The 23,295-nt window shown below is 41.8% G+C and overlaps 1 protein-coding gene across 1 annotated transcript in view; it reads right to left on the bottom strand.

Moving 5' to 3' along the window:
• MBTPS2 (membrane bound transcription factor peptidase, site 2) overlaps positions 1 to 23,295 on the bottom strand; it is a gene marked incomplete at both ends in the record, with an annotated part of 53,518 nt that overhangs the window by 28,507 nt on the left and 1,716 nt on the right. Inside the window, 4 exons of the mRNA XM_080718510.1 lie at positions 6,331 to 6,458; positions 10,495 to 10,598; positions 17,568 to 17,775; positions 19,899 to 20,047. Of these exons, the coding sequence (XP_080574636.1) occupies positions 6,331 to 6,458; positions 10,495 to 10,598; positions 17,568 to 17,775; positions 19,899 to 20,047 (589 nt within the window). The remainder of the gene's footprint in view (positions 1 to 6,330; positions 6,459 to 10,494; positions 10,599 to 17,567; positions 17,776 to 19,898; positions 20,048 to 23,295) is intronic.

Below are 23,295 nucleotides of genomic sequence, written 5' to 3'. Positions count from 1 at the left end.
CCGGCTTCTGCTCCCACTTCATACTGTCCTGGTCCAGGGAGCTCCCTTCGGCGGCGGCCTCAGCGCCGGCGGCCTCAGCGCCGGCAGCCTCAGCGCCGGCGTCCCCATTATCGTGTGCGGAGGCTGCCAAGGAGGTCGGTGCCGACGGAGCGGCGGCCGGAGGCTGCAGGGTCAGCCGCAAGTAGTCGTCGTGGTCGATGACGCTGATGACCGTCTGGCCCTCGAACTCGGTGCCGGCTAGCAGGCTCTGGACGTCGTAGCAGTCGACCACGTCCTCCTGGGTCTGCACCATAATCATCTGCTGCTCCTGGTCTTCCTGGCTCATGCTGGCGGTGATGAGCTGCTGCAGCGCCACCAGAGACGGGTAGTCGTCGTCGCCAGCGCTCCCGCTGCCGCCCTCATACACGATGGTCTGCGCTCCCAAGTCCTCCACGGGAAACGCCTCGTCGCCGAGCTGCCGCAGTTCCACGTCGATCGCCGACAGCTCCGCGTTTTCCGTGTTCGCGGAGATCGCGTTCTCCGACATGGCGGGGCCTTCGGTGGCGCTCTCGGCTACGCCGCGGGTGGTAGGCGATCGGAAGCGTGCGGAGGGCAGGCAGGTGCGAACGTGACGGGAAAGCACGATGGCGACAGAAAAGCGCGACGGCGACAGAAAACGGCAATCGAGACTGGAACGCCCGCCCGCGATCGCCACGAAAGTCCACGAAACGCGGCGAGAGCTAGAAAAGGCGCGCGGCCCGAGAGACCGAGAGAACTCACTCTGAAAGAAGCTGCCGAGGGGCTGGGGCGCGGAGCGCCGCCGCCGACTGCGCAGGGGGCCCACTAGCCTCAGCCGACGCGGACGCGATGCCGAGCCGCGCGCGTCGCCGCGCTTCCGCCCCTCGCCCCGGCTCACGTGCTCCCGCCCGCGCCCGCCCGCGCGGCCCCACGTGAGCGAGCTCGCATAGGCTGGCCCGCGCCCGCCCCGCCCCGCCGTTTCTGATTGATTCTTAGTTTCACGACCAGATTTTTCACTCATTTTTTTTTCCTGCAGTTGATTTTGCTCCCCCAACCCGACTTTTTGTGTGTGAACCCAGGGGCTTTCTACCTCCGGGTTACACTCCCAGACCTATTTTATACTTTATTTGGAAACAGGGTCTCACTAAGTTGCTGAGGCTGGCGTCCAATCTGTGCGATCCTCCTGTCTCAGCCTCCCAACCGCTGGGATTACAAGTGTGCGCCACCACGCCCGGTTTTTTGTTTGTTTGTTTGTTTGTTTTTGTTTTTGCAGTACTGCCGGCAACCAGACTTCTGATCTAGAAAAAGCCTACGCCTTTCTAGCATTTATACTTCTTTATTTCCTCTTATTTAATTGAACGGTCACCATTTTTACAGACCAACATTTTACTGATATCAGTAATAACGGGGCTTTGTGACGAATGCCTGTAACCCCAGTATTTGGGAGGCTGAAACAGGAGGGTAACAGGTGAGACAAGCCTCGGTAACTTACCGAGACCCTCGGCAACCTAACGAGACTTTGTTTCCAAATAAAAAAAATTAAAAGAGGCTGGGGGTGTACCTCGGAAGTAGAATGCCCCTCGGTCTAATCCCCAGTATCACACACAAAAAATTTAGTAATAGCTGATAGTGGGATTATTTGTCCTTTTTTTTGTGGTACTGGGGAGTGAAACCCAGGGGCTACCTCCGGGGTACACTCCCAGACCTATTTTATATTTTATTTGGAAACAGGGTCTCCCTAAGTTGCTGAGAGCCTCACTCAGTAGCTGAGACTGGCTTCGAACCTGTGTGATCCTTCTGTCTCAGGCTCCCAAGTACTGGCATTACAAGCGGGGGCCACCACGCCCGGCTCTTATTTGTCCTTTAATAAGAATGCTTTCAAATGTTATACCATAGCCGGGCATGGTGGCACACACTTGAATTCCAGCATTTGGGAGGCTGACACAAGGAGGATCGCAGTTTGGTTCGCGGACAGCCTTAGATACTACTTAGACCCTTTGCAACTCAGTGAGACCCTATTTCAAAGTAAAGAACAAAAAATTGGGCCAGGGGTGTAGCTTGGGGGCAGAATCCCCTTGGGTTCCATCCCCAGTTCTGCAAAAATAATAAATAAATAAATAAATAAATAAATAAATAAATAAATAAATGGATAGATAGATGTTATACCATTATAAGCCAGACATAGTGGCGCAACCTGTAATCCTAATACTTGGGAGGCTGAGATAGGAAGTCCCCAGGTTTAAGGACAGCCTCTGCAAGTAGTGAAGACTCTCATCCACCCAGAGAGACCCTTCCTTGTTTTATTTCAAAATAAAAAGAAGAATTAGGGCTGGGGGGGTATAGCTCAAAGGTATAATGCTCTGGGGCTCACTCTCCAGTAATACATACACACATACACACACTGGAGGTGTAGCTCAGAGGTAACTGGGGGTATAGCTCAGAAGCAGAATGTCCCGTGGCTCATTCTCCAGTAAAACACACACACACACACACACACACACACACACACACACTCTCTCTCTCTCTCTCTCTCTCTCTCTCTCTCTCTCTCCCTCTCTCTCTCTCTCCCCTCTCTCTCTCTCTGGAGGTATAGCTTGGAGGTATAATGCCCTAGGGTTCAATCTCCAGTAACACACACACACACACACACACACACACACACACACACACACACACAAAATGTTATACCATTATAAAATACCTATCTATTCCTACTTTTACTAAGGATTTTTTAAAACCCATTAATGGATTTGGTAAATACCGTCTCAATGTTTTCTGAGATGAGGAATTTTTTTCTCCTAATGGTGAATATTTACCGATTTTAATGAATTTCCTAATATTGTACTATCCTTGTATGAAGACATACCATGTCTGTACATTTTTGGTGTTTTATTAAAATAGATCAGTGTTATATTGGCTTTTTAAACATCTGAATTTTCTTCCCCATGTGATCTGGAAAGCTTATGTTAAATTACAATTAAAACCAACATGCCCAGCTTTCTTTATTTTGTTTTTCCTCCAAAGAACTTTTGGATTTGCCGATTTTACTTTACTTCTATTTTTTTACCAATATCTTTGTTAATCCTTCATTTCCTATTTTATAGTTATTTTCATACTTAAGTTGAATACTTAACTGATTTATTTCCTTTTCTAATCGCATAATAATTGCCTAAGGCAGTGAATTCTTTTTAGCAAAATTTGCAAAGTATTCCAGTAAAATGACTTAACCATTATTTTTAGCTGGGCGTGGTGGCGCACGCTTTTAATCCCAGCATTCGGGAGGCTGAAAAAGGAGGATGGCAGTTTGCAGACAGCCTCAGCTACTTAGTGAGGCCCTCCGTGACTTAGACCCTTTTCCAAAATAAAGAATACAAAATAGGGCTGGGGGTGTACCTAGCTCAGAAGTAGGATACCCCTAGGTTTAATCCCCAGTACCGCAAAAAAAAAAAAAATCATCATTTGCAGATATGCTGCAATTGTGGCTTCAGACTGATGCAAGGTGCAGTTACGAACAATCTGTAGATTTGAAGTAGCTTTTCTGTAGGTAACTTTTCTTACTTCAATCATCTTTGTGTGTGTGTCTGTGTGTTGAATGTGGAGCCCAGGGGCGTCCTCCTGCTGAGCTACCTCCCCAGCCCTTTTGATCTTTATATGTTGAAGAAGGGTCCCACTATGTTGCTGAGGTTTGTCCTAAAGCCTGCGATTCTCCTCTCAGAGTACTGGGATTCCAGGCGTGGACCACCATGCCTGGCTACTTGAAATCTTTTTTTTTTTTTTTTTGGGGGGTTTAAGGATGGAATCCAGGGGCATCTGACCTCCGAGCTACACCCTCTGCCCTATTTTTTATTCTTTGTTTTTGAAACAGGGTCCTACTAAATTGCAGAGAGCCTCGGTCTCAGCCTCCCGAGTGCTGGGATTACAAACGTGCGCCACCACGCCCGGCTCTTTAAATCTTTTTGGTAAAATTTTAGATGGATTTTTTTCATACATCACAAATTTGGGATATGTTTTTAATTCAAAATGGAGGCATTTTTTCTTCTTTCTTTGGAGGGAGTAGTGATGGGAAGGAACTCAGAGCCTCACACATGCTAGGCAAGCATTCTCCCATTGAACAACAGTCATAGCTCAGCATTTTCTTTTTCTGTTTATGTGGTAGGGGGATTGGACCCAGAGGCATTCTACCTCTGAGCTACACCCCCATCCCTGTTTTTTATTCCTTATATTGAAACAAGGTGTCACTAAGTTGTGGAGGTCTCACTAAAGAGCTGAGGCTGGCCACAGACCTGTGATCCCCCTCCCAGCCTCCCAAGTACTGGGGTTATAAGCACACACCACCATAAGCATTTTCTTTTATCCTGCTTATACTTATTATTCAAATAAATGTGTTTTGGAATCTTACATTGTTGCCTTATTTTACTTTTGATACAAGATCATTTTAGTTGGCCTATTTTGTGCTTTCTCTATGAAAACTTGCAAGGTTGATATGTGCCTTTAGATATTGTAGTGTTTACATTTAAGTAATCTACTAAAGCCTCTATTTCTGACTTATCAACCTTAGGCAGACTATCTCTCTGCTATTATGAAACTGAGGAAATTAGTACTTAAGACTTCCTGTTTTTATCTTCCCAGCTATAATTTTTTTTTGCTATCTTATAGCCAGTCTTAGCTAATTGTCTTATAGCCACAGTCTCTTTAAGAATTATAATTCCATATCTGTTTAGCCTGTTATTCTACTGAAAGAGACGCAGGGTTGTGATGGATTTGTCTTATGGCAATTTAACTCTGATGGATCTGTGCTTCCCACAAGAATTTCTTCCGACATAGCTATATATCTCTGTTTTTCTGATTGAACTTGGACAATGCTAGAGTTTACCACCATCCTTGCATATACCATCTTGTCTTCATTTCTGAATTCTTTTGATTTATCTCTTGTTTTTTTTTTTTTTTTTTGCGGGTCTGGGGATGGAACCCAGGGGCATTCAACCTCCAAGCTACACCCTCTGCCCTATTTTTTTATTCTTTATTTTGAAACCGGGTCTCACTGAATTGCAGAGGGCTTCACTAAGTAGCTGAGGCTGTCTGTGAACCACGATCCTCCAGTCTCAGCCTCCCGAATGCTGGGATTACAAGCGTGACCCAACACGCCTGGCTTCTTGGTTGATTCTTCATGCTCTCTCTTGATTTGGGCAAAGTTCTCTATATTTCAGATGATTTGATATTTTTCATGGTTTATGATTTACAATTTTGGCCATTTTTTTCTTCTTTCTTATGTGTGGTACTATGGCTAGAACACAGGGCCTAGTACATGTTACATAAGTGCTCTGCTACCAAGTTACATCTCAAGCCCTTGTCCACTTCTTTACTTCAGTAAAAATGAAGCTTCCTTGTCTTTCTTGATTTTTTTTTTTTTTGTTTGGTACTGGGGATTGAACTCATGGGCATTCTACCTCTAAGCTACATGCCTAGCCCTATTTCTTTATTTTTATTTTGAAACACGGTCTAATTCGGTTGATGAGAGCCTCACTACTTGCTGAGGCTGGCTTCAAATCTGCAACCCTCCAGTTTCAGTCTCCCAAGAACTGGGATTACAAGTGTGTACTACCACGCCCAGCTCAATTTTTTTTTTTTTTTTTTTTTTTTGCGGTACTGGAGATGAAACACAGAGGCATTCTACTCCCGAGCTATACCCCCAGCCGTATTTTTTATTCTTTATTTTGAAACAGAGTCTGAGTTGCAGAGGGCCTCAATAAGTAGTAGCTGAGACTGTCCACAAACCATGAATTTCCTGTCTCAGTCTCCCAAATGCTGGGATTACAAAAGTGTGTACTCCCATGTCTGGCTAAATTTTATTTTGCGGTATTGGGGATGGAACTCAGGGACATTCTACCTCCGAGCTACACCCCCAGCCCTATTGTTTTTTATTCTTTTTTATTTTGAAACAGGGTCTCACTGGGTTGCAAATGGTCTCACTGTCTATCTGAGGCTGTCCATCAACCGCGATCCTCCTGTCTCAGCTTCCCAAGTACTGGGATTATAGGCATGCACCACCATACCTGGCTTGAGGGTCTCTTATAAATTGAATTCATTAACCAAAAGATAGAATATAATTCTTTTCTTTTTTTTTTATTTTTGGAAACAGGGTCTCTTAAGCCAGCGCGCCTGGCTTTGAACTTGCGCGATCCTCCTGTCTCTGCCTCCCAAGCGCGGGGATTACAAGCGTGCACTACCACACCCAGCAAGGATATAATTCTTGATGTGAGTATTTTCCAGAACAACCACTAACCACAGAAAACCAAAACCACAAACGATCATTAAAAAAAATAAGCCTGTTACCTGCACAAAATATCCTTAGTTGCTGGACTGGTGATATAAGTTGCAAATGAGTGGTGAACAGATCAACAAATGCTCCAGGATAAATAATGAAGAGAAAAATCCCAAAGCCATTAAATCGAACTTGTTCCCTAAGAAATCACATAAAAAGAAACACTTTATTAACAGTACTGCATTTGTCAGACTAATAATGCGTACAATCTTAAAAACTCATTTTAATTCAAATTCTGGCTAAAAAGTCTCTCTGCACAGCTAAAATATTGTGGAAATATTGTATACTATTAGAATTTTGTAACAGGATAGTACAGATTTGGTTATATGTGAAATTACATTTTGTAAAATGGTATGAAATAAACTTACAATTTCAAAATTTTAAAAGGCAATATTCAGAGTAATAATTGAAATTAGTCATATATATAAAGAAATTGTTAATTCTGTGACAAACTAAATGATAAACATTCTTATGGTGGTTTTTTTTGCGGGTCTGGGAATGGAACCCAGGGGCATTTTACCTCCGAGCTACACCCCAGCCCTATTTTTTATTTTTTATTTTGAAACCGGGTCTCACTGAATTGCAGAGGGCCTCACTAAGTAGCTGAGGCTGTCCACTAACCGCGATCCTCCGGTCTCAGCCTCCCGAATGCTGGGATTACAAGTGTGCGCCACCACGCCCGACTTCATTCTTACGGTTTACTATGAACTATTTTTATTTCATTCATTCATTTATTTATTTATTTATTTATTTATTTATTTATTTATTTATTTATTTTTGGTGGTACTGGGGTTCCTGGAAGCCCTTCTATCTCTGGGGTACTCTCCCAGACCTATTTTATACCTTTTTTTTTTTGGAAACAGGGTCTCTTAAGCCAGCGCGGCTGGCTTTGAACCTGCGCGATCCTCCTGTCTCTGCCTCCCAAATGCGGGGATTACAAGCGTGCGCCACCATGCCTGGTTTACTATGAACTATTTTTAATGAAGGGCACAGGAGAATATATAATTCAAATAAGCCATCTAAATATTTCTAATTGTATTAGCTATTATAAATAATGATGAGGACTTATCTAAGGTATTCCTGTTCGGCTAATGTTAAGTACATTAAAAAATATAAAATACTCAGATTGTCCTTAAGAGAACCATTTTTATCACCTAAGTTTCTAAAAATGGATAATATATTTAATAGTCTCATAAGACCAAATAGACTAAGAAAATAAGACCTTAGTAAAATAAGGCCAAATAGGCCTTAATATGACCAAATAGTCTAAAAAATCATCGTCTTAATATTTTATGCTGTCACTTAATATTATATATATAAGACTATAAAATTCACTTTTTAAGTCAGGCATGGTGGTGCATGCGTGTAATCCTGGTACTTGGGAGGCTGAAACAGGAGAATTGGAGGTTTGCAGCCAGCCTCAGCTACTTAAGTGAGGCCCTCGGCAACTTAGATCCTGTTTCAAAATAAAAAAAAAAATAGAGCTGGGGGTGTAGCTGGGAGATACAATGCCCCTAAGTTCAATCCCCAGTACTGCAAAACAGATAAATAAATACATTAGTTAATTAATTACATAAAATAAAATTTTAGCCGGGTGTGGTGGCAACATGCTTTTAATCCCAGCATTCGGGAGGCTGAGACCAGAGGATTGCGGTTCGCAGACAGCCTCAGCTACTTAGCAAGGCCTCTGCAATTCAGTGAGACCCGGTTTCAAAATAAAATAAAAAAATAGGGCAGGGGATGTAGCTCGGAGATTGAATGCCCCTGGGTTCTATCCCCAGACCCACAAAAATAAAATAAAATAAATAAAATAAAATAAAATTTATTTTTCAGCTGGGCGTGGTAGTGCATATTTGTAATCCCAGTACTTGGTAGGCTGAAGCAGGAGGATTACAGGCTCAAGGACAGCCTCAGCAAGTAGTGAGATGGTCATCAACATAAAGACACCCTCTTTCAAAATAAAAATTAAAGAACAGGGCTGGGGGTATAGCTTGAAGGTAGAATGCCCATGGGTTCAATCCCCAGTACCCCCAAAAAAGAGAAATTTACTTTTTGTTAGTGACTGAGAACTTATAAAAATTACCCAAGTTATTTCACAAATATATTGTAAATTAGAAGTTAATAAACTGTTAATAACAGTACCTCTATAGGTAAAACCCTAAATGTTGCAAGGCTAGAAATGTAAAAGCAAATGTAAAAGAGATAAAAAGAAGGTAATCTCTCCTTTATTTATTAATTTAAAAAAATTTTGTGTGTGTTCTGGGGACGGAACCCAGGGGCACTATACCTCTGAGCAACATCTTCAGCCCTATTTTTATTCTATTTTTGAAACAGGTTCTCACTGAGTTGGAAGGGCCTCACTAAATAGCTGAGGCTGTCTGCGAACCACGATCCTCTAGTGTCTGCCTCCTGAATGCTGGGATTACAAACGTACGCCACCACGCCCGGCTTAATCTCTCCTTTAAACCACTACCATGTATACCTGTTCAACTGTATACCTGCTGTCAAGATGAAGGTTTGCTGCCTGTCGGCAGACTCTTGTTCATAAGCAACAGAAAAAGAGTAAGTGATCAAATCCTCTCCTCTAAAGCAGTGGCTGGAGCCGGGCGTGGTGGCGCACGCTTGTAATCCCCGCGCTTGGGAGGCCGAGACAGGAGGATTGCACAGGTTTGAAGCCAGCCTCACCTAGTGAGGCTCTCAGCAACTTAGTGAGACCTTGTTTCCAAATAAGATATAAAATAGTTCTGGAAGTATAGCCTGGAGGTAGAAAGCCCCTGGGTTCCACCCCGAGTACCACCAAAAAAATGTAAATAAATAAAAATAAAAGAGTGGTTTGCCTTTTCTCTAGTCCACATACTGAAAGGATACTACACATTCTAGTTAGTATGCTTCTGATTATGGCAGAAATTATCAGTGGGGTGAGAAGCATGTTGTAATACACCCTCTTTCTGATTTAATGTTTTATTGATTGATTGATTGATTGATTGCAGGTCTGGGGATGCAACCCAGAGGCATTCGACCTCCGAGCTACACCCTCTACTCTATTTTTTATTCTTTATTTTGAAACAGGGTCTCACTAAGTTGCAGAGGGCCTCGCGAAATAGCTGAGGCTGTCTGTGAACCACGATCCTCCAGTCTCAGCCTTCCAAATGCTGGGATTATAAGCATGCACCACCACGACTAGCTCCAATATAATGCTTTAAATTCAATATGCTTATATGTGCTCAGGTATAATTAAATGATATATCTGAATAGTTAAGACCATCCACAGGACATGATTCTCAAAGCAAGTCCTGGTCTCAGCTCCTTAGTTCACTTGGATTTCTAGATAGGCTATGAAATTTGGGGTGTGTGTGTGTGTGTGTGTGTGTGTGTGTGTGTGTGTGTGTGTGTTACAGGGGATTGAACCCAGAGGCATTCTACCTTTGAGCTATACCCCCAGCCCTATTTAGTCTTTATTTTGAAACAGGGTCTCACTGAGTTGTAAAGGGCCTAAGTAGCTGAGCTGTCCACAAACCGCAATCCTCCTGTCTGTTTCCTGAATGCTGAGATTACAAGCGTGCGCCACCACGCCTGGCTTTATATTTTATTTGAAAACAGGGTCTCACTAAGTTGCTGAGAGCTTTACAAAATTCCTGAGGTTGTCCTCAAACCTGCACTCCTTCTATTTCAGCTTCCCAAATACTGGGAGTACAGGCATATGCCACCACGCGCGGCTAGGCTATGATATTTGTTAAACCCAGTGCTTTTACTTTTCTTGCTCAAGCCAGAACATAAACAGAAGCAGGAAATTTTTTAGAAGCTAAAGAAAGTACTAAGAGGGATAGGGAGGTTTGAGTACAATAATGGTGATCATTCCAACTCAGTAATGAATAGAAAGCTTAGCTTTCAAGATTGGATGAAAAACCTTGAAGCACCATGAGGCTCTAACCATGCCGGCGAAAGGCAAAGTACAAACCGTCCCAGACTAAAGACATGCACATGGATCACCGAGCATATTCATATGAATCTTCTGTATAAATGAGAAGCTACCTCGAAGGAGTGTTTGATACATACATACCCGGTAATATCTAGAGAAGAAAAATCGTTACCAAATACAGATTGTATTTAAAAAACCCTCCCAAGTGAAAAGTTTCTTTATATGTGGTAGAAATGAAAACTATAAATATCATTACCTAATAGCTGCTATGCCATGTCCAATTTCATGTACAACACCACTAATGAGTACTGCAGCGAAGAAATAGGTCAGTTGATTGACAGGTAAATTTATACCAGGAACCTGTTCATGAACACAATGAAACAGTAATTATCAGAGGGGAACTCTGCTTGGACACCAAAAGACACAAGGTTTGTTCCGTATTAAAGCTTAAACTTCCAAACTACATGTTCTATAAACTAAAGGGAATATGACCATTCATGATTTGGTTCTTTATTTCCACTATAATACAAAGCAAAAACTCCAGTTTATTTTAGACAGTATCTCGAGAATAAGTACAATACCAATATAAAGAGAACAGAGCCAGGTGTGGTGGTGCATGCTTGTAATCCCAGTATTTGGGAGGCTGAGACAGGAAGTTTGCAGGTTCAAGGACAGCCTCAGCAAGTAGTGAGACTCTCAGCAACCTAGCAGGACCTTGTTTCAAAATAAAAAACAGGACTGGGGTGAATAGAAAGCTGGGAGTGGTAGTGGTGGTGCACACCTATAATCCCAATGCTTGGGAAGCTCAAACAGGAGGATAACGGGTTCAAAGCCAGCCTCAGCAACTGAGCAAGGCTCAAACAATTTAGTGAGACCCTATTTCCTCATAAAAAGTAAAATAAGGCTGGGGTTTTAAATAAAAAGTAAAATAGGGCTAGGGTATAGCTCGGAAGTAGACTATCTCTAGGCTCAATCCCCAGAACCACAAAAAGAAGGAAGGGAAGCAGGGCATGGTGGTGCACCTTTGTAATCCCAGCCTTCGGGAGGTTAAGACCTGAGGATCCGCGGTTCTGCAACTTGGTAAGACCCTGTTTCAAAATAAAGAATAAGAAATAGGGCTGGGGTTGTAGCTCGGAGGTACAATGCCCCTGGGTTCCATCCCCAGTACTGCAAAAAAAAAAAAAAAAAAAGGATGGAACAGAGGGAGGGAGGGAGGAGGGCAGGAAGGCAATTCCCAATAAGTACCACAAATAAAAGTTATTTGGACACATATATCCAAATATTTTGGGGGGATAAATTCTCACATGAGCATAGCTGTTAAGGGCTCAGGCTTTGGAGTGCTATTAATAACCTGGGTTCAAGGTTCTGACTCCATCAATTGCTAGCTAAATGACCTCGACGTAGTTGGCATATTATTCTCCACCACTTCAATTTTCTCACCTCATTAAAATGGAAATAACCATGTTTGTATAAAAGGGTAATTTTGAGGATTAAATCAGCTAATCTTTGTCTAAGGCTTAACATTATGCCTTACAGAAAGGGTAAAAAATGCTATTATTACACAAAATTTAAAAGATTTGGATACATATTCAGCTGCTCTCCAAAAGCAGATCCATAACCTAGGGCAAGCTCATTTTATTCAAGTCTGCAAATTGACCCACATTTCTTTGCTCACTATTAAACCTGATAAAAAAAAAACTTGCTAAGTTTTTGAGGGTTTCATTAAATTGCTAAATTGCTGAGGCTGCCTGGCCTTGAATCTGTGATCTTCTTATTTCAACCTCCTGAGTGCATGCATCATCACGCCCAGCTTGGAATTTTACTTATTAAGTCTACTTTACTAACCAAAGAGGAAAGTCACAGAAGGCTGCCTGGATTATTTCTAAATTCTACTGACTACAAGTCTCCTTTCTCTGGCTATAAAATGTATTTACATAATCATTTTTTTGTACTAGAGATTGAACCCAGGGGCTTTCTACCACTGGGTCACACACTCAGTCCTTTTTGACACAAGGTCACACTAAATTGCAGAACCTGTCCTTGAACTTGCGATCCTCTCAGCCTCTGAACTACTGGGGTTACAAGTGTGTTCCCCCTCACCTAGCTATAATCATTTTTTTTTTTTTTTTGGCAGTACTGGGGCATCTACCTCCGAGCTACACACCCAGCTCTATTTTTATTCCTTATTTTGAAATAAGGTCTCACTGAGTTGCAAAGGGTCTAAGTAGCTGAGGCTGTCTGCAAACCGTGCCGCCATCATGCCTAGCTGCATTATCATTCTTAATGTATGTGTAATACCTCATTACATGATATTCTCTTTACTCGAATCCTACTGAGCAACTTTTTTAAAAATGTCAATGTCATTATTTATTTGCAGTACTGTGAGTGGAACCCAGTGGCATTCTATCTCCGTGCTACATGTACCCCAGCCCTATTTTTTATTCCTGGTCTCACTGAGGTGCAAAGGGCCTAAGTAGTTGAGGCTGTCCAGATCCTCCTGTCTCAGCCTTCAATGTCCCTTTTTCTATGCACCTTCTCTACTGCCATGTTGTCAGGTGTATATCTGGCTCAGTAGCTTTGTTTTCTCTGATCCCTCTTTAAATTTGTGTGTTTAAGATTAATTCTCATACTTCTACCTGACAAAATATCCTAGTTACCTTACCTTTATTTCAAATAAACCAGTAAGTTTCCTCCAATAGGATATTTGTCCTTCTCTTTATTTACTGGATGTAATGCATGAGATAAGGTAATTTGAGTGTGTCACTACACTAACAGATGGTAGGTCTTATTTGTTGGCAACAGTACAAGATGGCCCATCTGTCTGCCATGATCATACAGGGTATTAGATGTACCAGAATACTGAATACAGAATATTCTCAATAACCCAAGAGTGCCAGGGTTTGGGAAAATAATACTGAACAAAGCTGTAGAGATTTTTAGAGTACACAGAAAACATGACTTTAAGCTACAAGGATTTACATCAAAGTCAGGAGACATACCATTCTTAAAATTACATATAAATATGCAGATCAGAGGGCTGCCACTTCTTAATGGTTTCGAAGCACAGCTCGCCTAATAGAGTCAATATTTTTGTGAGCACTATGATTAAACTGAAAAGCAAAGAGAAGAAACAATTTCTTCTCTGCACAATATTTTGCCATTCTAATTCTGGCAGGCAGAGACGTCAATGATCATGCTTCCTGCAAACCAGCTTCCTTCCCTCCTATCCTCTTTCCTGATAAACCTGAGAATCATAAGCAGTCAGGTAACCTGAGAATCATCCGGAACTCCGCCTTCTCCTTCCGGCCTCACTTTCAGTTAATCCCTAGGTCTCAGAACTGTACCCCAAATGACCACTTGAATCCATTCCCTTCATTCTCCTTGCCACTAATTTAGTTTAGACCCTCATCACTTCTAAAATGAACTACTGCAACTACTCTCTTAGATGGTCTTCCCAAGGACAAACCAGTCTAGCTGACTTTGGTCCATTTTGCTAAGAACTACTATCTATAAGTAAAACTGAAACATCTTAGAATAGCCCTTTATAACTTAGACCCTACCTTTCTGTCCCATCTTATTTTCTCTACTGTCCTGCTCTCTAGCTGGCACACCTACCCACCCTTCTACCACAAACTTCACAGACGAAGGCCAACATTACTTAAGACTTCCTTGAAGAACTATTTGTTTTTCCTAAGAGGAGTATAGCATAATGTGTGTGGGCTCTAAGGTCAGTGATGATGGATCCACTGTTTACTAGCTGTGGGCTGGGTGTGGTGGCACACACCTGTCATCCCAGCTACTTGGGAGGCTGAGGCAAGGCTAAATTCAAGGCCAGCCTGGGAAACTGAGTGAAACCCTGTCTCAAAACAAAAAGTAAAACAGGCTGGGAATATAGAACAGTTGTAGAATAATTGCCTAGTATGTATGAGGCCCTGCGTTCAATCCCCAGGACTACCTCCCTCCCCCACCAAAAAAAAAAAAAAAATTAGAGGGAGAGAGAATACTAGCTGTAACCAAAAGCAAATGACTTAGTGTCTCTGTGCCTTAATTTTCTCATCTGTGAGTCAGGAGGAACAAAAGTACTTACCTCTGGATTGCTGCAAAAATAAAATAGGCAGAGACCACATACAACAAGCACTGTGTGCTACCTAGGTTGTAGTATTACTACTGATATTCCTGATAACTTTCCATGTTATACTGTGCCCTCTATTGCTGGGATGCTAGCTTCCAACTTCCCTTCCCAGGCTATGTGGACTCTCACTGTTCTGCTCACTCTCGCTTTACTCTTTTCCATCTCCACAGCACCTTCTAGGATGCCCCATAGGAGCACTGGCACAGAGGCCTCCTACACGGGAAGCTCCATGAGTGCCAGCACTGCATTTCGCTCCCCACAGAAGTAGGAACCAGGAACATACTCAGTACATATTTGCTGAAGAAATAAACCTTTTCTTCTGCAGCCTCACCTAGTGAATATTTTAAACTCTAAGTAAGAGTTATGATCATTCGTTGTTGCTTCCTACAAATGACTTTAAATCATCCTATCACAGGAGGCCGTTGTGGCGCACGCTTCTAATCCCTGCATTCGGGAAGCTAAGACAGGACGATCGCAGTTCGCGGACAGCCACAACTACTTAGTGAGACCCTTTGCAACTTAGTGAGACCCTGTTTCAAAATAAAGAATAAAAAAATAGGGCAGGGGGTGCAGCTCAGAGGTAGAAAGCCCCTGGGTTCCATCCCCAGACCCGAAAAAAAAAAAAAAAAAAGAAAGAAAGAAAGAAAAAAGCATCCTATCACTACTGGCCTAGCAGAAGACACAAAGAGAGAATTTAAAGTTTTTTGGTTTTCGGTACTGGGGATGGAACTCAGGCATTCTACCTCCAAGCTACACCCCAGCCCTATTTTTTATTCTTTATTTTGAAATAGGATCTCACCGAGTTACAAAGGATCGCACTAAGTAGCTGAGGCTGGCTGCGAAACTGAGATTCTCTTGTTTGAACCTCCTCCTGCCATGCTTATAATCCCAGTACTTGGGAGGCTGAGACAGGAGGATTGCTAGTTCGCAGCCAGCCTCAGCTACTTAGGCCCTCTGCAACCTAGTACAACCTTGTGTCAAAATAAAGAAAAAATAACAGGGCTAGGGATATAGCTCTGAGGTAGAATGTCCCTGGGTTCAATCCCTAGTACTGCAAAAAAAAATGCTGGGTGTGGTGGTGCAATGCTATAATCTTAGTACTTGGGAGGCTGAGAAAGGAGGACCACAGATTTGAGGTTAGCATATGGTAACTTAGGAAGACTCTGTTCCAAAATTAAAAAATAAAAAAGTGCTGGGGGTGTAGCTCTGAGGCAGACTGCCCGTGGCTTAAATCTCCAGTACCACAAAATAAATGAGTATTTAAAACATTGTAAAAAGGCATATCTAGTGGTATATGCCTATAATCCCAGCTAATCACTTCTAATACCAGCTACGCAGTAGGCTGAGGCAGGAGGACTGCCATTTCAAAGTCAGCATAGGCAACTTAGTGAGACCTTGTCTCAAAATAGAAATAACAAAATGGGGTGTGTATGCATCTCAGTGGCAGAATATACTCGGATTCAATCCCCAGTACTGCAAAAACAAACAAAAAACTAAGTAAAACTAAATAAAACAAAACAGGAAATCTTACCAACCCCAATTTATTACATTAATAAGAACATGATTAAAAATAAGACATTTAGCCAGGCATGGTGCCACATGCTTGTATTCCTAGTGCTTGGGAGGCTGAGACAGAAGGATCACATTCTGGAGGACAGTCTCAGCAACTTACTGAGACCACCTGCAACTTAGTGAAACCCTGTTTCAAAATACAAAATAAAATAGAGCTGGGGGTACAGCTCAGGGGTAGACTGTCCTTGGGTTTTGTCCTCAGTACTACCAAAACACACAGACACACACACACACACACACACACACACACACACGCGCGCGCACACACATTTGTACACACTGTAATCTCAGTAATGGAAGGCTAGACTGGAGTATCACAGATTCAAGATCAGCCTCAGCAACTTAGTGAGGCTGTCAACCACTTAGCGAGACCCTGTTTCAAAAATAAAAAATCCAGTTGGGTACAGCAGTGCATACCCGTGGTGCCAGTAGTTGGGAGGCTGAGACAGAAGAAAGCAGGTTCATGGCCAACCTCAACAACTATGAGACCCTCAGCAACTTACAAAGATCTGGTTTCAAAATTAAAAGAAAAAGGGCTAAGGGTTTAGCTCTGAACTGGCCCCTGGGTTCAATCCATATATTATATACACACACACACACACACATAACAGGCGTGGCAGCTCACGCTTGTAATCCCAGGATTTGGGAAACTGAGACAGGAGGATCACAGGTTCAAGGCTAGCCTCAGCTACTTAGTGAGGCCCTCTGCAATTTAGTGAGACCCTGTTTCAAACTAAAGAATGAAAAATAGGGCTGAGGGTGTACCTTGGAGGTAGAATGCCCCTGGTTTCCATCACCAGTACCGCAAAAAAAAAAAAAAAAAAAAAAAAAATATATATATATATATATATATATATTTCAATTATACATAGATATTTTTTCAGGAAATGAAAACTTAAATATGAAAATGTGCAATAAAAATGAATCAATGTCAAACCTCCTTCCAAACTCTAAAAACAGGAAATGGTAAGGTATAATTGTACACATGTGCTTTAACATGAGAATTATTATAATTATTAATATAATTATAATAGATTATATTCAAAGAAGCATAACACAGACATTATTCCTTACATCTAGAATTCACAGTGGTCATTTAGAATATCTTATTTTTTTGTGTGGTGCTGGAGATTGAATCCTGGGCCTTGCAGATGTCAGGCAAGTGCTCTACCACTGAAGTATACCACCAGCCCCAGTCTTATACCTTTAACTAAAAGGGCAGTATTAGACACTGAAAACCCCAAAAAGGAGAACTGAATACAAATAGGTTAAAATGCAATTTACTTCTCCACTGTAAAGATCTTAAATCAGCATTGTTATTCCTTGAATGCAATAATCATTTAACACCTTGAGAAGACAACATGAACTAAGTCAAATATTTATAATACTTGCTGACAGTATTGACACTGACCCATTTATTCTCTGCTAGGGATATTACCATCACCACCAAATATTGCAACAACTCCTGCTAATTACTTATTAATTTGTGTTTTTTGTTTGAGCACTGTGTTTGAAAAATTGTGAGACTTGTTTTTATGTTTGTATTATGGGCAGTACATATACTAGTGCGAAAAATATCATTTCTATATTTCAATATTCATTTAAAGCAAAAAGGCGGCACTTACCACAACTTGTAGCACTTGCTCATTGTGAAGAGAGGAGGAGGAGGAAGATGAAGAAGAGGAAGAAGAAGAGAAAGAGGAAGAGGAAGAAGAGGAGGAGGTGGAGGGAGAGTCAGCCATCATCTGTGCCAAAGTCTGCAAGAGTGTTTTTCCGAGGAGAAAAAAAGAGCTGAACATAGCAACTACGCCAAACACCATTCCAAAATTGAACCTGTTAAGAAGAAAAAAAAATCTTGTAAATGCACAATGCTTCACAATCCCCGGCCTACCAAATTCACTGGCCAGTCACACTTCATAGCTTTAAAAGGACGACTAAAAATTTTAATAACGCCGCCTCCTTTTTTGTATCCCAACTTCAAATACTTGACTAAAGCATGGGCACTAGTTTTCTTTAAGCAGCTGAAATAATTTACAATTTTCTGGTACTCGCAGAGGCTAAGTATCATTCCCAATAAAAAAAAGGGTTTCCATTCATATATTCACTCACACACATAACATTGTTTTTATTGATTTATTATTTATTTATTTATTTATTTAGTGTGTTTGTGGTACTGGCGTTTGAATCCAGGGGTGTTCTACTCTGAGCTACACTTCCAGCCCTGTTTCTTTTTTTTATTTTGGAAGAGGTTCTCACTATATTGTTGAGGACTTTGCAAAGTTACTCAAGCTGGCCTCGAGCCTGTGATTCTACTGTCTCAGGCTCCCAAGTACTAGGATTACAGACATGTGTCACCATGCCCAGCTACAACATTGTTTTGAGCTTTTTCTAACAGTTAGGAAAGCTACTGACATTACAGACATCAATCCTTTTTCATCTATCTATTCTATTTCCTGCATTGTATTTTAGCTATGCTTTCTGATAAATATTTCCATGGTAAGACCTAATGGTTTTTTTGTATTTTTTTAAATAAATTTTTATTGGTGCACTGTAGTCATACATCTCAGTGGGATAAAAAGCTTGTGGAGATATACATGCACACATCACCCAATCAGCCCCTTTCCAGTCTCTAACCCCTTCCTCCCCTTCCCACCTACCCATGCTTGACTTCCTGATTGACTTTGATGTGTTTAAGTACATCATGTGCTTTAAAGAGTTTCCCTTCTCCTCCCTCTTATCCCCTCAGATAAGTCACCTGCATTGCTCCTCTACAGGGTCCCTTCTTCATCTAGAGTTCCTCCTCTTACCCATTCTTAATAGTTTTTTAACTTTTTTTATGGTACTGGGGTTCCTGGAAACCCTTCTACCTCTGGGCTACACTCCCAGCCCTATTTTTATATTTTTATTTGGAAACAGGGTCTCTTAACCCAGCAAGCCTGGCTTCGAACCAGCGCGATCCTCCTGTCTCCACCTCCCAAGCAAGGGGATTACAAGTGTGCACCACTACACCCTGCGTTTTTTAACTGTTTTAATAATTACAAGTTACTCTGCTATGGTTTGGAATAATCTGTTACATTATCTAGATTTTTGATACTTTTTAAGAACTTGTTCATTTCATCTAAATTGTCAAATTTGTAGAATTGTTCATAATATTCTATAGGACACATAACATTCCCTTTTCAGTTCCAATTTTTTTTTTTGGGGGGGGTGCTGAAGATTGAACCTGGGGCATTCTACCTCTGACCTACACCCCCAGCCCTGTTTTATTTCTTATTTGGAAATAGGGTCTCACTAGTTTAATGAGAGTCTCACTACTTGCTGAGGCTGTCCTCGAACCTGCAATCCTCCTATCTCAAGTACTGAGATTACAGGCACATAGAACTTCACCAGGTTCCAATTCTGATTTTTAGTTATTGTGTTTTCTGTTTTTCTCGATTAGTCATGTTAGAAGCTTATAGACTTTATTAATCTTTTCAAAGAATCAACTTATGGCTCTGCCAATTTTCATTACTGTATAACTTATTTCACTAATTTTTCCTCTTTATTATTTCATTCTTTCTACTTGGCATGCTTTAATTTACTATTGCATTTTCTGCTAACTCCTTGATGGTTTACTGTTCATTATTTCTAATCTATTTTCAGTTATATTTTTACCAAAATAAAATTTAGACCACAGTACCCTTCAAGCCAAATTATTTCAACAACAAAATCTGTCAAGATCTTGGGTGGCCCAGAAATAATCATAAACCCCAAATCATGAAACAGCATGATTTTTAATGTATGTAAAAGCACAATGACACAGTCCCTAAATTTATAAAAAAAAAACTAAAAAAGTTTTTCTGTTGTCAATATTTAAAAACCCAATAAATCAAAAGTGACAGAAATGACTAATATAACAATCTGTTTTTCATTAATACAATGACTAATTTAAACCAAAAAGAGAAAATGAAGAGTACCACTGGTAAAGCATCCTTGCTTTCCGCCGTCCCCAACTATAAAAGGCACGATTGAAAACTGCAGTTTGCCATCTTATGTGAAAAGGAGAGATGCTCAATCCATTGTTTTCCAGCCAGTCTTCATAAGAATTTTTAAAGTAGACAGATGACTAAGAAAGAAAGAAAAGTTTCACGTTACTTGCGGGGGTGTGTGTGTGTGTGTTGTACTGGAGACTGAACCCAGGGGCATTCTAACCCCAAGCTACATCCCCAGCCCTTTTTAATTTTTGCTTTGAAACAGGGTCTCACAATCCTCCTATCTGAGCCTCCCAACTTAGCTCAGTCTCCCTACCTAGAGGAGGCTGTCCTTGAAGCTGTGATCCTCCTGTCTCAGTCTCCTAAATATGGGATACAGGCAGAGACCACCATACCCAGCTTCATATTACTTAATTCTGAAGAACAATTTGTAATATATAAAAAGTAGAAAGTATTTTCTCTAAGAAACCACAATGATGATTACTCAAATGTCTATAATCTTCATGCTGTATGCTTATTCTTCAGAGAATAAAAGATCTTAGAATAGATGGGCTGCTGAAGTTAGGGTATGGCCTACACACCAAATCTGGCTTATAACCTGTTTTGAACAGTCTGTGAGCTAAGAATAGTTTTTACATTTTTTTTTTGTATGGGGGTCTGGGGATGGAACCTAGGGGCATTCGACCTCTGAACTAAACTCCCTCCCCTATTTTTTATTCTTTATTTTGAAACAGGGTCTCACTAAGTTGCAGAGGGCCTCACTAAGTAGCTGAGGCTGTCCTCGAATGGAGATTCTCTGGTCTCAGCCTCCGGAATGCTGAGATTACAAGTTTGCCACCACGTCACCTCGCCTGGCTTAGTTTTGACAGTTTTAAGGGATGATAAAAACAACAAAAGACTTGCTGGGCGTGGTGGTGCACGCTTGCTTGTAATCCCAGCATTCGGGAGGCTGAGATGGAAGGACAGTGGTTCATGGACAGCCTCGGGTACTTAATGAACTCTGCAACTCAGTGACACCCTGTTTCAAAATAAAGAATAAAAAAATAGGGCAGGGGTGTAGCTAGGAGGTAGAATGCCACTGGGTTCCATTGCCAGTACCACAAAACAAACAAACAAACAAAAAACAAAAATATGTGACAGAGGGGCTATATATATGGCCCCAAAGCCTAAAATACTTACCATCTACCTCCTTACAAAAGAAGTGTGCTGATCTCTGTTTAGAAGAGTATTGTATAATAAAAAAAAATATGAGCTATGAGCCGGGTGTGGTGGCGCATGCTTGTAATCCCAGCATTCAGGAGGCTGACACAGGAGGATTGTGGTTCGCGGACAGCCTCAGCTACTTAGCGAGGCACTTTGCAACTCAGTGAGACTGTTTCAAAATAAAGAGGGTTGGGGGTGTACCTCAGAGGTGAAATGCCCCTGGGTTCCATCCCCAGCACCACACACACAAAAAAATATGAGCTGTGAATGCAAGCTATATATATAATTTTATTTATTTTTTTAAATTTTGAAACAGAGTCTTGCTAAGTTGCTGAAGCGGGCCTTGAATCTATGATCCTCTTGTCCACAATGGACAACACCAATACAGGTTATCTTACTGCCACACAAAGGAAAGAGGTCTTGTGTTACTTTTTTTTTTTTTTTCTTTTGCGGTTCCGGGAATGGAACTCAGGGGTATTGTACCTCTCAGCTATACCCCCAGCCCTGCCCTATTTTACTTTTTTTTTTTTAAACAGGCCTTACTAAGTTGCAGAGGGCCTTGTTACGTTGCTGAGGCTGGTCTTGAACCTATGATCCTCCTGTCTCAGCCTCCTATGCATTGGGATTACAGGTGTGTACCACCACACCAGGCTTCAGGGGACTTTTTTATTTATTTTGTGTGTGTGTGTGTGTGTGTGTGTGTGTGTGTGTGTGTGCGCGGTACTGAGGGTGGAACCCAGGGGCTTTTCTACCTCTGGGCTATACTCTCAGACCTATTTTATACTTTATTTGGAAACAGGGTCTCACTAAGTTGCTGAGAGCCTCACTAAGTAGCCAAGGCTGGTTTCTAACTTAAGCAATCCTCCTGTCTCAACCTCCCAAGCGCTGGGATTACAAGTGTGCACCACCACGCTCGGCCAGGGGACTTTTTTAACCTGTTTGTTTTCCATGATTTAAAAAGGAATGACACACCCCTCCTGCAGATGTCTCTTGTAGAAGTCTAGAAAAACTGAGGGTAGAAGAGTAGACCCGCCAAGAAGCAGAGAAGCTGAAGGTGCAGGGGCCTAAAAGTCAAGTCTCTCCATTCCCCAGGTAGATACCAGTTGAGTGCTAGGTCTTTTGCTCAGGAATTAGTGCTCTTAGGAAGCTAGGGGCTGTCACTGAAATTAAAGTGACACCCTGATCACCTCAGACACTTGACCAGAGACTATACAGGTTTGACCAGTTTTTTTTTTTTTTTTTTTTGATTGAGAACTGGACCTAGGGGTACTCTATCCAAACCATATGCCCAGCCCTAGTTTTCTTTTTCTTTCTTTCTTTTTTTTTTTTTTTTTTGCGGGTCTGGGGATGGAACCCAGGGGCATTTGACCTCCGAGCTACACCCCCTGCCCTATTTTTTTTAATTCTTTATTTTGAAACCGGGTCTCACTGAGTTGCAGAGGGCCTCAGTAAGTAGCTGAGGCTGTCTGTGAACCGTGATCCTCCTGGGATTACAAGCTCACTCACGCCCGGCTTCTTTTTCTTTTTCTTTTGAAATGGTCTTGCAGCTGAGCGTGGTGGTGCATGTTTGTAATCCTAGTACTTGGGAGGCTGAGTCAGGAGGATTGCAGGTTTGCAGCAGCCTCAGCAACTGAGTGAAGCCCTCAGCAACTTACTGAGGCCCTGCTTTAAAATAAAAAATAAACTAGGGCAAGGGGTGTAGCTCAGAGGTAGAATGCCCCTGGGAAGTTCAACCAACCCCCAGCAACACCACCAACAACAAAATGAAACAGGTTCTTGATCAATTGCTGAGGGTCCTGCTATATTGGTGAGACTGGCCTTGAACCTGTGATCCTCCTGTTTCTGCCTTCCAAGTACTGGGATTACAGATGTGAGTCACTATACCCAGCTGACCAGTGCTATTTCCTTTACATCAGTGCTTCTCAAACAAAAACGTGCAGTGAAATCACCTGAAGATTTGCTAAAATGCAGGTTCTAAGCCAGATGTGGCAGTGCACACTTTTAATCCCAGTTCTTGGGAGGCTGAGACAGGAGGACCACAGGTTCTCAGATACCCTAAACTACTTAGTAGTGAGGCCCTCCACAACTTGGTGAAGCCTTGTTTCAAAATAAAAAATAGAACTAGGGGCGTGTAGCTTGGACGTAGAATACCCCTGGGTTCCACCCTCAGCAGTAAAAA

Source organism: Muscardinus avellanarius, assembly GCF_963383645.1.
Source record: "Muscardinus avellanarius genome assembly, chromosome: X".
NCBI lineage: Eukaryota > Metazoa > Chordata > Mammalia > Rodentia > Gliridae > Muscardinus > Muscardinus avellanarius.
The sequence above is the reverse complement of the archived record's forward strand: the minus strand, read 5'-3'. Positions and strand labels throughout refer to the sequence as shown.